This window comes from Trachypithecus francoisi, unplaced genomic scaffold (genome assembly GCF_009764315.1).
Source record: "Trachypithecus francoisi isolate TF-2019V2 unplaced genomic scaffold, Tfra_2.0 Lachesis_group3, whole genome shotgun sequence".
Taxonomy (NCBI): Eukaryota; Metazoa; Chordata; class Mammalia; order Primates; family Cercopithecidae; genus Trachypithecus; species Trachypithecus francoisi.
The window spans coordinates 55,644,138-55,658,722 of NW_022681468.1; the positions used below are offsets into that span (position 1 = coordinate 55,644,138).

A 14,585-nucleotide genomic window follows, 5' to 3' on the forward strand; every position below is an offset into this window, starting at 1 on the left:
GGCATCTGCCACCGTATCTTACTTTTCTTGTATTTTTAGTAGAGCCCGGGTTTCACCATGTTGGCCAGGCTGTTCTCAAACTCCTGACTTCAGGTGATCCACCCGCCTCGGCCTCCCAACGTGCTGGGATTACACGTGTGAGCCACCACACCCGGCCTAGGTTGAACACCTTTTTAAAATAATTTTTACCTATTATTATTTCTTCTGTGAGTTGTTCACGCATGTTCTTTGTCCACTTTTCTATTAGATTATTTGTCTTTTTTTAATTGATTTACTGAGTTCTTGTGGATCTTTGCCCTGACATCTCTCTGTTAAAAATACTGCAGATATCAGCCAGGTGCAGTGGCTCATGCCTGTAATCCCAGCAGTTTGGGAGGCTGAGGTGGGCAGATCACAAGGTCAAGAGATCGAGACCATCCTGGCCAACATGGTGAAACCCTGTCTCTACTAAAAATACAAAAAGTAGCTGGGCATAGTAGTGCATGCCTGTAGACCCAGCTACTTGGGAGGCTGAGGCAGAAGAACAGCTTGAACCAGGGAGTCGGAGGTTGTAGTGAGCTGAGATCGCGCTACTACACTCCAGTCTGGTGACAGAGCGAGACTCCATCTCCAAAAAAAAAAAATTCCAAATATTGCTTCCAGTTTTTTTGTTTGTATTTTACAATTTGCCATTTAATTTTTTGTGGCACATTTTTCTATAGAGAAATATTTAATTTTTAAGTGGTCTTATCGATCAGTCTTTTCATTTATGAATTTTGAGTTCATAAATGAAACGATATGTCTTTACAAAGCTTTCTCCATGCCAATATTTTTTTTCCAGGATTTTTTTTCTTTTTATTTATTTTTTATTATTATACTTTAAGTTCTAGGGTACATGCGCACAACGTGCAGGTTTGTTACATATGTATACTTGTGCCATGTTGGTGTGCATCCATGCCAAGATTTTAAAGATAATATGCTATATTTTCTTCTGAAATTTTCATGGTTTTATGGTATTTAATGGTATTTATACTTTGGAATAATATATAGCTCTGATTCCATCTCATTATATAAATTGCTAAGTTGATAGCTAAATGTATTTGTTCTATTATTAAATACATATTATGAGCTACAAATAAAATCTGACTTTACTCCATTACTTGTTTACCTGAGATGACCCCATTCAACCACTTCTTCATTTCTTCTACTGATCAATCCTCAAAAAATACTTAGTATAAAACCAGTACTTTTATATAATCTAATTTCAACTGTTAGTATTTTCATGTTTTATCTTGTTTGGTTAAGGAACAAACTCTATTTAAATCTATATAGTACTTGCTTAAACATACAATCTGAAGGAAAAAAATGCCAGTTCAGTTTTAAAGACCCACATTTGGATTATGGACACATACAGACACACACACATGCCTATAGATTAAAATGTACTTAGACTTCAAACTTACCTTCCAGACCAAGTCCAGTTGTCTAGGTTTAGATAGTGCAAATCATTCATCCTAGTTTGCTAAAAGAAAAGTGTGTTACATTGGTCAGTATTTCACATCTTTTATCAGCTAAAATTTTTCTTTTAAAGTAAGTTCAGATTAAAAATAGACTATCTGTATTTTACTTCACATGAGAAGTTTAAATATTGGAAAACAATAATTAATAAGACTGACACAGAGCTCCCAAATCAAGGTGTCAAAGGGGAAAGGAAGAAATAGGTTTAAATTCACAGGCTTTAGATGACAAGAAACTAATTTTTTCTGATACTGCACTGAAAGATTCTCATTAAAATATGATTTATAATCATCTATGATTGTTCATGTATTGTCTGTTTATGAATTAGAAGATAAATAAAAGTTAGTACTGAATGCCATTTTAATCTCTAGATTACATGAATGTTCAATTATTCCACGAAATCAGAGGATACATTTTTATAAGGAGCATTGCACATTTCCATTAAAAACACTCACCAAAACACGTCCGCCAAAGATATAACCCTTATTTCCAAGAACTGCACACGTATGCGCGGCTCGTGGCTGTGGTGGAACTCCACCCTGCAAGTAGAAATCAGAACAGATTGCAAAGACTTGAAATATCTGTAATAAAGTTACATTCCTATGCTCAGTATGAGAAAGTCTTAATCACTAAGTTATCATTACCTATGTAATTCAATTAAAAATGCTAATGCAAAAGTTTATTCTAAATAGTACTAATTGCAGACAAATACTGTTTGTCAGAATAAATTTTATTCTCCCTGATCTTTACTTTTGCAAGTATTTTTCTTGTATGTCTGACACTATTTAGCAAAATAAAGTTTCATGTAAATTTTTGTTTGAAATACTGTATAAAGATTTTTAAATCAAATTTTAAAATTTTCGCTCTCTCCCTCTCTCCTCTGTCTCCCTCTCACACACAGAGTTCCTATTAGAAGTGAGCGGTGCATATTGCGATTATCTCAGAAACTCTGTAAAATTAAAAATGGCTCCAAAACTCTTGATGCCTCAAATTTACAATAAGAAGTTCACTCTTGGCTTAAGTCAGACAGTGCTCTCTCTCTTACTAAAACTCTTAACATTGGTAATACTTCTCTACACTTTATTTTGAATAAATACAGCAGATCTTTTCTTTAGAGAAGTTTTGTTTTTTGTTTTGAGGCAGTCTTTTGTTTTTTGTTTTTTGTTTTGAGGCAGTCTCTGTCACCAAGGCTTGAGTGCGACGGTGCGATCTTGGCTCGCTGCCACCTCCACCTCCCAGGTTTATGCAATTCTCCTGCCTCAGCCTCCCGAGTAGCTGGGATTACAGGCGCGTAACACCAGTCCCGGCTAATTTTTGTATTTTTAGTAGAGATGGGGTTTTGCTTTGTTGTCCAGGCTGGTCTCAAACTCCTGGCCTCAAGTAATCTGCCTGCCTTGACCTCCCAAAGTGCTGGGATTACAGGTGTGAGCCACCATGCCACCCTAGAGAGGTTTCTAATTGGCGGCAAAAGCAAGTATCATGGGTAGATGAATGAATAAGATTTAAGGGAAGAATCTTCTGCATAATTTCCATGTTTTCATGGTGAGTGCCTTTATGTATGCATTTTTTTTTTTTTTTTTTGAGACGGAGTCTTGCTCTGTCGCCCGGGCTGGAGTGCAGTGGCCGGATCTCAGCTCACTGCAAGCTCCGCCTCCCGGGTTTACGCCATTCTCCTGCCTCAGCCTCCCGAGTAGCTGGGACTACAGGCGCCAGCCACCTCGCCCAGCTAGCTTTTTGTATTTTTCAGTAGAGACGGGGTTTCACCGTGTTAGCCAGGATGGTCTCAAACTCCCGACCTCGTGATCCGCCCATCTCGGCCTCCCAAAGTGCTGGGATTACAGGCTTGAGCCACCGCACCTGGCCTTATGTATGTATTTTAATTCCAAGTTCTGAAAGAACCTGACATTCTCAGCTCACTGGCTACTCAAAGTGGGTATAGGAAATTAAAGCCCTGCATCCAATATCAAAACTTCCTAAACTTTTCAGGCTTATTTGAATAACTGTGCTGAGGTCAACTTGGTAAGACATAATTCAGATATTACCTATATAACACTTAAATGAGAACCATTTAAGAATGTTGGTTCCCAGCCCTTCCAGCGGAACAAAATTTTTATTATTACCCCAGGCTTGATCTGAAATTTTGGAAGAATTCTTCTACTATATAGAAGAGAACAGAGAAGCACTGGAAATCTGAAATTTACTGCCTGGAAAAGAGGATCCAGAGAATGGCCAAACTCTAACACTTACTGTTTTGCATAGACCTTCCCATCATTTCCATGAACAGAAACTGGACTGTAAGGAATTCTAGTCATATATGTGTATCAGTAGACACATATGTAACTGCGCATATATGACCTGCTTAGCATTCCACACTGTTCAATTCTGGTAAGCTTATCAGTCACAATACCCTGCTGTCCCTAGCAATGAACATGTGACTCAAGACTGGCCAATCATCCCTTTGGCATCAGGAATTGCTGTAAAGAGTAGGAACACGCCCAAGTAGAGGCTGAGTCCTTTTCTTGTCCGTTTCTTTCTTTTTTTTTTTTTTGTAGAGATGGAGTCTCATTCTGTTGCCCAGGCTGGAGCACGGTGGTGCAATCTCGTCTCACTGCAACCTCGGCCACCAGGTTCAAGTCATTCTCCTGCCGCAGCCTCCTGAGTAGCTGGGACTACAGGCGCATGCCGCCACACCCGGCTAATTTCTTTTGTATTTTTAGTAGAGACGGGGTTTCAAGGTGTTGCCCAGGATGGTCTCAAACTTCTTAGCTCAGGCAATCCGCCTGCCTCTGCCTCCCAAAGTGCTAGGATTACAGGCATGAGCCACCAAGCCCGGCCCTTTTCTAAGACTAATAATATAGACGTTGAGAGAGTAAAATACAAACAACTGTGTGTGTAACCAGGACCATATTCCCTCCTAAATGAGCCAATGTGTCTGCCATAGACGGAATGAAACAAGCACACAAAGAGAAGCAGAGAAAAGCAGACAGAAAGACAGAATGTATTGTGAGGATGCTGAGTAACCTGCTCCAGTTCCTGAGGCCGTGGTCCCTGCGGCTCTTCCTTCTACTTTGTGAGCCATTCCAATATGCTTTCCAGCTATGTGAGAATTCATTATTGCTTAATCTAATTTGAATTTGTTTTTGGTCACTAACAAATGAAAGAATACTGATAATGTTACTTTTTGTCATGCCATAATTGCATCTACCTCTGAATTCAAGGGTATATAAAACATGGGCTTTGTTATAAAAGGATTTTAAAAAATAGGCCTTTATTAAATCAGGGCATGACACCTGTGGAAAAGAATGATGATGGCAGGCCGGGCGTGGTAGCTCAAGCCTGCAATCCTAGCACTTTGGGAGGCCGAGACGGGTACGAGGTCAGGAGATGGAGACCATCCTGGCTAACACGGTGAAACCCCGTCTCTACTAAAAAATACAAAAAACTAGCCGGGCGAGGTGGCAGGCGCCTGTAGTCCCAGCTACTCTGGAGGCTGAGGCAGGAGAATGGCGTAAACCCGGGAGGCGGAGCTTGCAGTGAACTGAGATCCAGCCACTGCACTCCAGCCCAGGTGACAAAGCGAGACTCCGTCTCAAAAAAAAAAAAAAAAGATGACGGCACCTCATTAAAAGATTTTTTTCGGCGGCCTTCCTCAGTCCTCCATTTCTGTCGGTATGTCAGGACTGCAGGAACTCCGTCCGAGAGCCCCACCGGGGGACTCTGTTGGCCTTCTTTGCCGGAGGCCGACAGACCTCTTCCCCACACCTTAGGTGACCAAAATAAACTTGCAGTTTTGCTCCTACACTTGCCTACTCGCTGGTTCTTTTGTGCCCGCTCTGGTGGTCTTAGAAAAACAAATCAGTTGGTGCCGAAGACCCGGGAGGAGACCCCTCCTCAGGCCTCTAAGGGTTGAGGAACCTCCTCCTGCTCCCACGCGGCAGACGGACCAGGACCTGAGACCCGCTTCCCTCACTCTCACGGCCTCTCTGGGGTAAGTGCCCTTGTCTCCTCCTTACCTCCCTCGGCCAAAATCCTGCGCAGGTCCGAGGTCCATTTTGAGCCACCATGTGGCTCGGGGGACCCGTTGAGGACAGAGACGTCCGCCTGAAGGTAATCTCCACTTTGGCTCCATGAGCCTCCAGTCTGTCTCTGCTGGTTCCAAAGGACGCTTTGAAGCCAGGCAGAGATCCACTTCCATTTCCATTGTGTCCATTGTGTAAGTAAAGAGGAAACAAACGGGAAACCCCCCAGTCCAAATTTCCAAAGAGCACCCCCTTAGGGTGCCTCCTAGCCAATTTAAAAACCTTACAGCTCGAACAAGACCTTAGGAGGAAGCGGTTAATTTTCCTTTCCACTGTGGCGTGATCGACCTCAGCAATTTCTGCCAGTGGCTAGGCAAGTGGTCTGAAATTAATTACATACAAGGCTTTTGGGCCTTATGCTCTCGTCCCGACCTGCCTTATACTCGTTCTCTCCCCGCTCTCTCCAGCCCCTCCCTTCCTGCCCAGACTCCTCCTTCCTCCTCCTTATCTACTAGTAATCCACTTGGTCCCGTGCCTCCTTCCGGAAAAAATTAAAAAAAAAAAAAAAAAAAAAAAAAGATTTTTTTCTAGAAAACCTTAGCTGACATGGAGAAGAATATGCATTTTTTTGTTTTATTTATTTATTTTCAGAGATGGGGCTTCGCTATGTTGCCCAGGCTAGAATGCAGTGGAGTGCAGTAGCTATTCACAGGTGATTGTAGCACACTACAGCCTCAAACTCCTGGACTAAAGTGATCCTCCTGCCTCAGCCTCCTGAGTAGTTGGGACTACAGGTGCCATCTACGGCTCTGATATTTTTCTTAATGCTATTAATGAAAGTACTCTAGAGAACTACTTGGTATGTGATTACAAACCTAATTACAAAAATTCAAATAACAGGTTGGGTATGGTGACCTATAATGCCTGTAATCTGAGCACTTTGCAAGGCTGAGGTGGGCAGATCGCTTGAGGTCAGGAGTTCGAGACCACTGTGGCCAACAAGGCGAAACTCCGTGTTTACTAAAAATACAAAAATTAGCCAGGCATGGTGGCCCGTGCCTGTAGTCCCAGCTACTCAGGAGGCTGAGGCAGGAGAACCACTTGAACCCGGGAGGCGGAGGTTGCAGTGAGCTGAGATTGTGCCACTGCACTCCAGCCTGGGCGACAAAGCAAGACTCTGTCTCAAAAACACAAAACAAACAAACAAACAAAAACCCAAAATCCATAGTAAAAAATTGATTTTCAAATACAAATATATAAAGATGACTTTTTACAACACTTACTTTAATTTCTGGTTGAAACCAAGTCTGTGTCTTTGTGTCAAATATATGGACATCATTATGCCATCCCCAGAATATCTGCTCTTCCTAAAAGAGAAATTTTTTAAATATCTAAAAGCTTTAATAATTTTTACATTATTATTACAGTTTTATCACATATTTACTGGTAAAATAATAGACACCTTACAAAAATAGAGTTAAGTGTTACCATAGTCACAAAGCCAATGGATACATGGGTTCCTCCCAAAGCATGGTCCCCAGACCAGTGGCAGCACCACCTGGCAACTTTTCTTCTCATAGTAATGTTTGCAGTGAATCATAATTTTACTTGTTGACAATCTTTCAATTTTCTCAAAGGATGATCATTTTTAAAATTGAAGAGGGTGGAATAATGTTTACATTTTTAAATCTTTTTTCCTAAAGTACATGCTCAGAACTCATTTTTGCCATAATAAACTTTAGAGGGTGGGCATGGTTCCTGTTTCCAAAAACTTCTAATCACTTCTACTTCACCAAGCAACTGGTTCTTATAGATTAAACTTATGACCACTCTCTTCTTTTTTTTTTAAGATTTCTTTCTTTATTTCTTTCTTTTTTTTTTTTTTTGAGACAGAGTCTCTCTCTGTTGCCCAGGCTGAAGTGCAGTGGCGCCATCTTGGCTCACTGCAACCTCCGTCTCCTGGTTCAAGCGATTCTCCTGCCTCAGCTTCCCAAGTAGCTGAGATTACAGGTGCCTGCCACCACACATGGCTAATTTTTTTTTTGTATTTTTAGTAGAGACCAGGTTTCACCGTGTTAGTCAGGATGGTCTTGATCTCGTGACCTCGTAATCTGCCCACCTCCGCCTCCCAAAGTTCTGGGATTACAGGCGTGAGCCACCACGCCTAGCCAACCACTCTCTTCTTTATATCCTAAGATATAAAATTCTTTGTCAGCAAGGTAAAGACTTAGCAGCTATACTGTATTTAGCATCTCCCAGGGTGCTGAAATCCTCTATCACTACTCTAGATGATCTCTGTGCCAGTTTTATATTGTGTGTCAGAAATACATCATTTATTTTTGTCAGGCTTTGTCAAGCAAGACAAATAAGCTAAACAATTTACTTAGTTTAGAATCTATTTTTTAATTTTATTTAAATTGAAACGGTCTCACCATGTTACCCATGCTGGTCTCAAACTCCTTGGTACAAGTGATCCTTCTGCCTCAGCCTACCTAGTAGGTGGGATTATAGAAATGTGCCACCACACCCAGCTCATTTAGAGTCTAAATGAAAAAAACCCATTTGTGTTCCAGAAACTTCAGGACATGATATTTAGTTTAGTAACTGTATTGTAGGAGAAAAAAATTGAGTTATTTCACTGATGAATAAAAATAACTAGATATAAATAGAAGTTATATTCCCGAAAATTCTCAGCAATACTTTAAGTAGCAAAGCTTTAATGATATATCGTTTTTAAAACTCAAAAACAACATCGAAACATGGGGAATTTTCAAAAATACCCATATACAAAGCAATATACATGAAATATGTGTGTGTGTGTATATATATACACACACATATATACATGTATATATTTGTTTACATTAATAATATAGAATAATACACACTAGTAGAAGGTAAAACTAATAAGACTGCATCTTGGTGAGAGGATCAGTGGTTTTTTAAATCATCTGTTTAAAAATTTCATTTTTGTAATTCATGACTTCTTTCATTAATAATGATTTACTGTCTAATCAATCAGTAAGAATAAGTAGAAAAATTAATATCACTACCCATGGACTCTTACCTAGAGGCCAGTCTGACCTACGAATAATTCTAGTGGACATATCTAAAAAGAGATGTATGCCAACAAGAGCTATTGTGGTTAAATATGAACATAATTTTTCTAAGTTGCACTAAAGTCACTACCTGTCTAACAGAAGCAGGTATCTGTGATTAATGATATAAGAAAAGAAATTACTCTGCCAATAGCCATGAAGGCTAACACCACTAGATGAGATACCTCTTGCCAAATGGATACAAATGTTAAAGAGAAAAAACACATTTTTTCATAGTGTCTGGTAGCTCCAAAAATGAGAAAGACCAGTCTTATTATTTCTAAGATGTTGAGGCTATACTGAATTGGAGGGAAATGTAAACAGTGATTACCATCTTACCCAAGATGCATCATGAACATCAAAACAGTCTTGGAGTTCACTGTGTCTCCTACACCCATAACCACCAAAATATATTAGTCTGAAAAACAAACACGAAAGGATACACTTTAGGAATTCTGTTTCCAGTTTGTTCATAGAAAGCTGAAAAAGATCCTCTCACCTTAACAATCCAAACACAAAATCACAGTTTAAAAAGAATAATTTCAGAGATGAGGGAACAAAGAGACCTAAATAAACCAATTCCAGAAAGTGATGAGCTCTCAATGGGAAAGAAGAGACCCATAGCTGCTTTCATCCCTTGTGTAACAGCAAGAGGAAGAATCCAGCACACACAGGGTTTGTAAGAAGAAACTACTCAAATTTTTAACAGCTACATTTATATTGGCATGGCAAATTAGATTTATGTATTCATTCTTTTTGAGACATGGTTTCCCTCTGTCACCCAGGCTTGAGTGCAGTACCATGAACATGATCTCGGCTCACTGCAATCTCCACCTCCCGGGTTCAAGCAGTCCTCCTGCCTCAGACCCCTGAGTAGCTGTGACTACACGTGTGTACCACCATGCCTGGATAATTTTTGTATTTTTGTAGAGATGGGGTTTCACCACATTGCCCAGGCTGGTCTTGAACTCTTGGGGTCAGGTAATCCTTCCACCCTGGCCTCTCAAAGTGCTGGGATTACAGGCCTGATATGGTTTGGCTGTGTCCCTACCCAAATTTCATCTTGAATTCCCATGTGCTGTGGGAGGGACCCAATGGGGGGCAACTGAATCATAAGGACAGATCTTTCCCAGGCTATTCTCGTGATAGTGAATAAGTGTCATGAGATCTGATGGGGTTTTTTTTGTTTTTTTTTTTTGAGACAGATTCTCACTCTTGTCTCCCAGGCTGGAGTGCAGTGGTGTGATCTCTGCTCATGGCAACCTCTGCCTCCTGGAGTGAATCTCCTGCCTCAGCCTCCCGAGTAGCCTGCCACCACACCTGGCTCATTTTTATATTCTTAGTAGAGACAGGGTTTCACCATGTTGGCCAGGCTGGTCTCGAACTCCTGACCTCAAGTGATCTGCCCACCTCGGCCTCCCAAAGTGCTGGGATTACAGGCATGAGCCACTGCGCCCATTGATCTGATAGTTTTCAAAAGAGGAGTTTCCCTCCACAAGCTCTCTTCTCTTATCTGCCACCATGTGAGACTTGCCTTTCACTTTGAGCCATAATTGTGAGGCCTCCCCAGCCACATGGAACTGTAAGTCCAATAAATCTCTTTCTTTTGTAAATTGCCCAGTCTTGGGTATGTCATTATCAGCAATGTGAAAAACGCCTAATACAAGGCTTGAGCCATGGTGCCCGGCCCCAAATTAGCATCTGAAGAAACCCAGCCGCTCTCTTCCACAGGAGGCCTACACGCCGCCGCTTGTGCTGCCGCCATGTCTCTAGTGATCCCTGAAAAGTTCCAGCATATTTTGCGAGTACTCAACACCAACATCGATGGGCGGCGGAAAATAGCCTTTGCCATCACTGCCATTAAGGGTGTGGGCCGAAGATATGCTCATGTGGTGTTGAGGAAAGCAGACACTGACCTCACCAAGAGGGCGGGAGAACTCACTGAGGATGAGGTGGAACGTGTGATCACCATTATGCAGAATCCACGCCAGTACAAGATCCCAGACTGGTTCTTGAACAGACAGAAGGATGTCAAGGATGGAAAATATAGCCAGGTCCTAGCCAATGGTCTGGACAACAAGCTCCATGAAGACCTGGAGCGACTGAAGAAGATTCGGGCCCATAGAGGGCTGCGCCACTTCTGGGGCCTTTGTGTCTAAGGCTAGCACACCAAGACCACTGGCCGCCGTGGCCGCACCGTGGGTGTGTCCAAGAAGAAATAAGTCTGTAGGCCTTGTCTGTTAATAGTTTATATACCTAAAAAAAAAAAAAAAGAAAAGAAAAGAAAAAGAAACCCAGCCATAGAAGGAATTTAACTTACTCCTTAACTCTTTCGCATAATCTTCAGGGAGGGATGGGGGTCAGTCACCAACAGCTGGAGGCAGAGAATCCCTTTAGGCAATCTGAGCTTTGGACTACTAAACTTTGGGATGCAAACAGGAGATCTAAAAGAAACATCTCAGGGGCATGCCAAACATTTACACCCTATAGAGTACCTGCCCTCCAAAGGCCAGGGGAGGAGATGCAAGGCTGAAAGAGGTCTTCCAGGGTGCAGAAAGCATAACGTGGGATCAGAGAGCAAAGAGAACTGCCTCGTGACCCAGTGACCTACCAAGTGGACTATAAAACATGGAGAGATCTCCCACAGTTCTGAGCGATAGGAATGCAGCTGTGAAGCACAGCAGAAAATCTCAGTGCTCAAATAGGGAGCCCTAGTATAGGAAAGTACTGTTCTAAAACATTTGAAGCCACAGGTAAAACTCAGTCAAACTAAAGCTACAACAAAGCCCAAATACAAATTACCTATAACTTAGACTGACTCAGCTCTTACTCTAGCACCTAAAAAAGAAGAAAGGGCATATCCCTTTCTGAAGATAAATATAATTTATTCCAATCTTTACTGTTCTTTCAGACAGAAGATCTGGCATATAATTTTATTTTATTTTATTTTATTTTATTTTTTTTTTGAGGCGGAGTCTCGCTCTGTTGCCCGGACTGGAGTGCAGTGGCCAGATCTCAGCTCACTGCAAGCTCCCCCTCCCGGGTTTACGCCATTCTCCAGCCTCAGCCTCCCGAGTAGCTGGGACTACAGGCGCCCGCCATCTCGCCCGGCTAGTTTTTGTATTTTTAGTAGAGACGGGGTTTCACCGTGTTAGCCAGGATGGTCTCGATCTCCTGACCTCGCGATCCACCCGTCTCGGCCTCCCAAAGTGCTGGGATTACAGGCTTGAGCCACCGCGCCCGGCCTGGCATATAATTTTAAAACTACAGGGAGGTTGAGGCAGGCAGATTGCTTGAGGGCAGGAGTTTGAGATCGGCCTGGGCAACATAAGGAGACCTGTCTCCACAAGAAATTAAAAAAAAAAAAAAAAAAAAAGGAAAGAAAGGTGTGGCGGTGCATACCTGTAGTCTCAGCTACCCAGGTGGCTGAGATGGGAAGACTGCTTGAACTCAGAGTTCAAGGTTGTACTGAGTTATAATCACACCACTGCACACCAGCCTGAGTGAGGTGGGACCTTGTCTCAGTTGTACCCAGTTATGATCACATCACTGCACTCCAGCCTGAGTGAGAGTGAGACCTTATCTCAGTTGTACCGAGTCACCACTGCACTACAGCCTGAGTGAGAGTGAGACCTTGTCTCAAAAAAATAAAAATTACAAAATACTAGCCGGGCGAGGTGGCGGGCGCCTGTAGTCCCAGCTACTCGGGAGGCTGAGGCAGGAGAATGGCGTAAACCCGGGAGGCGGAGCTTGCAGTGAGCCGAGATCGCGCCACTGCACTCCAGCCTGGGCAACAGAGCGAGACTCCGTCTCAAAAAAAAAAAAAAAAAAAAAAATTACAAAATACATAAAAAGGCACAAAAAAGCGGCCCATGATGAAGAGAGAAAAGACTCAATATAAATAGACTGGCCGGGTGCGGTGGCTCAAGCCTGTAATCCCAGCACTTTGGGAGGCCGAGACGGGCGGATCACGAGGTCAGGAGATCGAGACTATCCTGGCTAACATGGTGAAACCCCGTCTCTACTAAAAAATACAAAAAACTAGCCAGGCGAGGTGGTGGTTGCCTGTAGTCCCAGCTACTCGGGAGGCTGAGGCAGGAGAATGGCATAAACCTGGGAGGTGGAGCTTGCAGTGAGCTGAGATCCGGCCACTGCACTCCAGCCTGGGCGACAGAGTGAGACTCCGTCTCAAAAAAAAAAAAAAAAAAAAAAAAATACATATATATATATATATATATATATATAAATAGACTCAGAAAGAGGTGGTCTAGTTGATGGAATTATCAGAAAGGGCCTTTAAAAAAACTATGATGAGAATACTAATAGTAGAAAAATGTGGACAACATGCAGGAATAAATGGGTAATTTCATCAAAGAGATAGAAACACAAAAAAGAACTAAATGGAAATGCTAAAAATAGAAAATAAGATGTCAGAACTAAAGAATTCATTATATAGGTTAAACAGCAAACTTTTAAAAAAAATTTCCTTTCTGGAACTTGATAATTAACAAACTTGACACAGCAACGGAAAACATCAGTAAACTTGAAGACAAGTCAATAGATTCATAAAAAATATCCAAGTTAAAACACAAAGGAAAGAATGGAGGAAAAGAAACAGGTAGCCAAAGCTTTGTGGAACAGTATCAAAATGGTCTAACATGCATGTAATGGGAGTCCCAGAAGGGGAGACAAAGAAATATGGAAAAGAAATATTTGATAATTTAATTACTAAGAAACTGATGGAAGCTATCAACCTACAAACCCAAGAAGCTCAGCACACTCCAAGTAAGATAAATACAAAGGAACTACACCAAGGCATAATTAATCAAATTATTTAAGGACAAAAACACAGAAGAGATAAAGAAAAAAAAAAGACATATACAGAGAAACAAAAACACAAATGAGGGTAAATTTGTCACAAAAAAGATGGAAGCCAGACCCCAGTCTGGGTCTGGGTCACACCTGCAATACCAGCAATGTGGCAGGCTGAGGCAGGAGGACTGCTTGAACCCAGGAGTTTCAGGTCAGCCTGGGCAACATAGTGAGATCCCCATCTCTACAAAAAATAAAAAAAGGCTGAGTGCTGTGGCTTATGCCTATAATCCCAGCACTTTGGGAGGCCGAGGCAGGCGGATCACCTGAGGTCAGGAGTTTGAGACGAGCCTGACCAACATGGAGAAACCCCATCTCTACTAAAAATACAAAATTAGCTGGGTTTGGTGGCACATGCCTGTAATCCCAGCTACACAGGAGGCTGAGACAGGAGAATTGCTTGAACCCGGGAGGCAGAGGTTGCGGTGAGCCAAGATTGCGCCATTGCACTTCAGCCTGGGCAACAACGGCAAAGCTCCGTCTCAAAAAAAAAAAAAAAAAAAAATTAGCTGAGTGTGGTGGCATGCACTTGTAGTCCTAGCTACTTGAGAGGAGGAAGGAGGAACACTTGAGCCCAGGAGTCTGAGGCTGCAGTGAGCCATGATTACATCACTGCACTTCAGCCTGGGTAAGTGATGGAGTGAGACCATCCCTATAACATAAAAATAATAATAATAAATAACGGAAGGAAATAAAAGAAAGAAAGGAAGGGAGAAAAAAGAGAAAGAAAAAATGGAGGCCAAAAAGCAGTGTAATAAAACCTGTAAAGTGCTGAAAGAAAAAAAATCCTGTTAACCCAAATGGTCAAAGAAGAAATCATAAGGGCAATTAGAAATTACCTTGAGATAAATGAAAACAAAAACAACAAAACTTATGAGATGCAGCGAAGGCAGGGCTCAGAGGGAAATTTATCACTATAAATGCCTACATTAAAAATAAAATCTCAAATCCATAACGTAACTGTACAAGTTAAGGAAGTAGACAAGAACAAACTAAACTTACAGAGAGCAGAAGGGAGAAAATGATAAAGGTTGGAGGCGAGATAAAATAGTGAATAGAAAAACAATCAAGAAAAACAACAGACCAGACAGGGTGGCTC

The 14,585-nt window shown here is 41.8% G+C and overlaps 2 protein-coding genes across 2 annotated transcripts in view; one reads left to right on the forward strand and one right to left on the reverse strand.

Moving 5' to 3' along the window:
* Window positions 1-14,585, reverse strand: part of KLHDC1 (kelch domain containing 1) — a 64,520-nt gene that overhangs the window by 23,538 nt on the left and 26,397 nt on the right. Inside the window, exons 5-8 of the mRNA XM_033188110.1 lie at window positions 8,954-9,032; window positions 6,800-6,883; window positions 1,953-2,036; window positions 1,443-1,501 (exon numbers count right to left, since the gene is read on the reverse strand). Coding sequence (XP_033044001.1) covers window positions 1,443-1,501; window positions 1,953-2,036; window positions 6,800-6,883; window positions 8,954-9,032 — 306 coding nt within the window. The remainder of the gene's footprint in view (window positions 1-1,442; window positions 1,502-1,952; window positions 2,037-6,799; window positions 6,884-8,953; window positions 9,033-14,585) is intronic.
* Window positions 10,331-10,871, forward strand: LOC117069683 (40S ribosomal protein S18-like). Its single transcript, XM_033188111.1, has one exon. It carries the CDS (start codon window positions 10,378-10,380, stop codon window positions 10,771-10,773), a length of 396 nt encoding a protein of 131 aa, XP_033044002.1. The 5' UTR covers window positions 10,331-10,377; the 3' UTR covers window positions 10,774-10,871.

Coding starts and splice junctions, on each gene's coding strand:
- LOC117069683 (XM_033188111.1), top strand. CDS start 10,378: ATGTCTCTAGTGATCCCTGAAAAGTTCCAGCATATTTTGCGAGTACTC.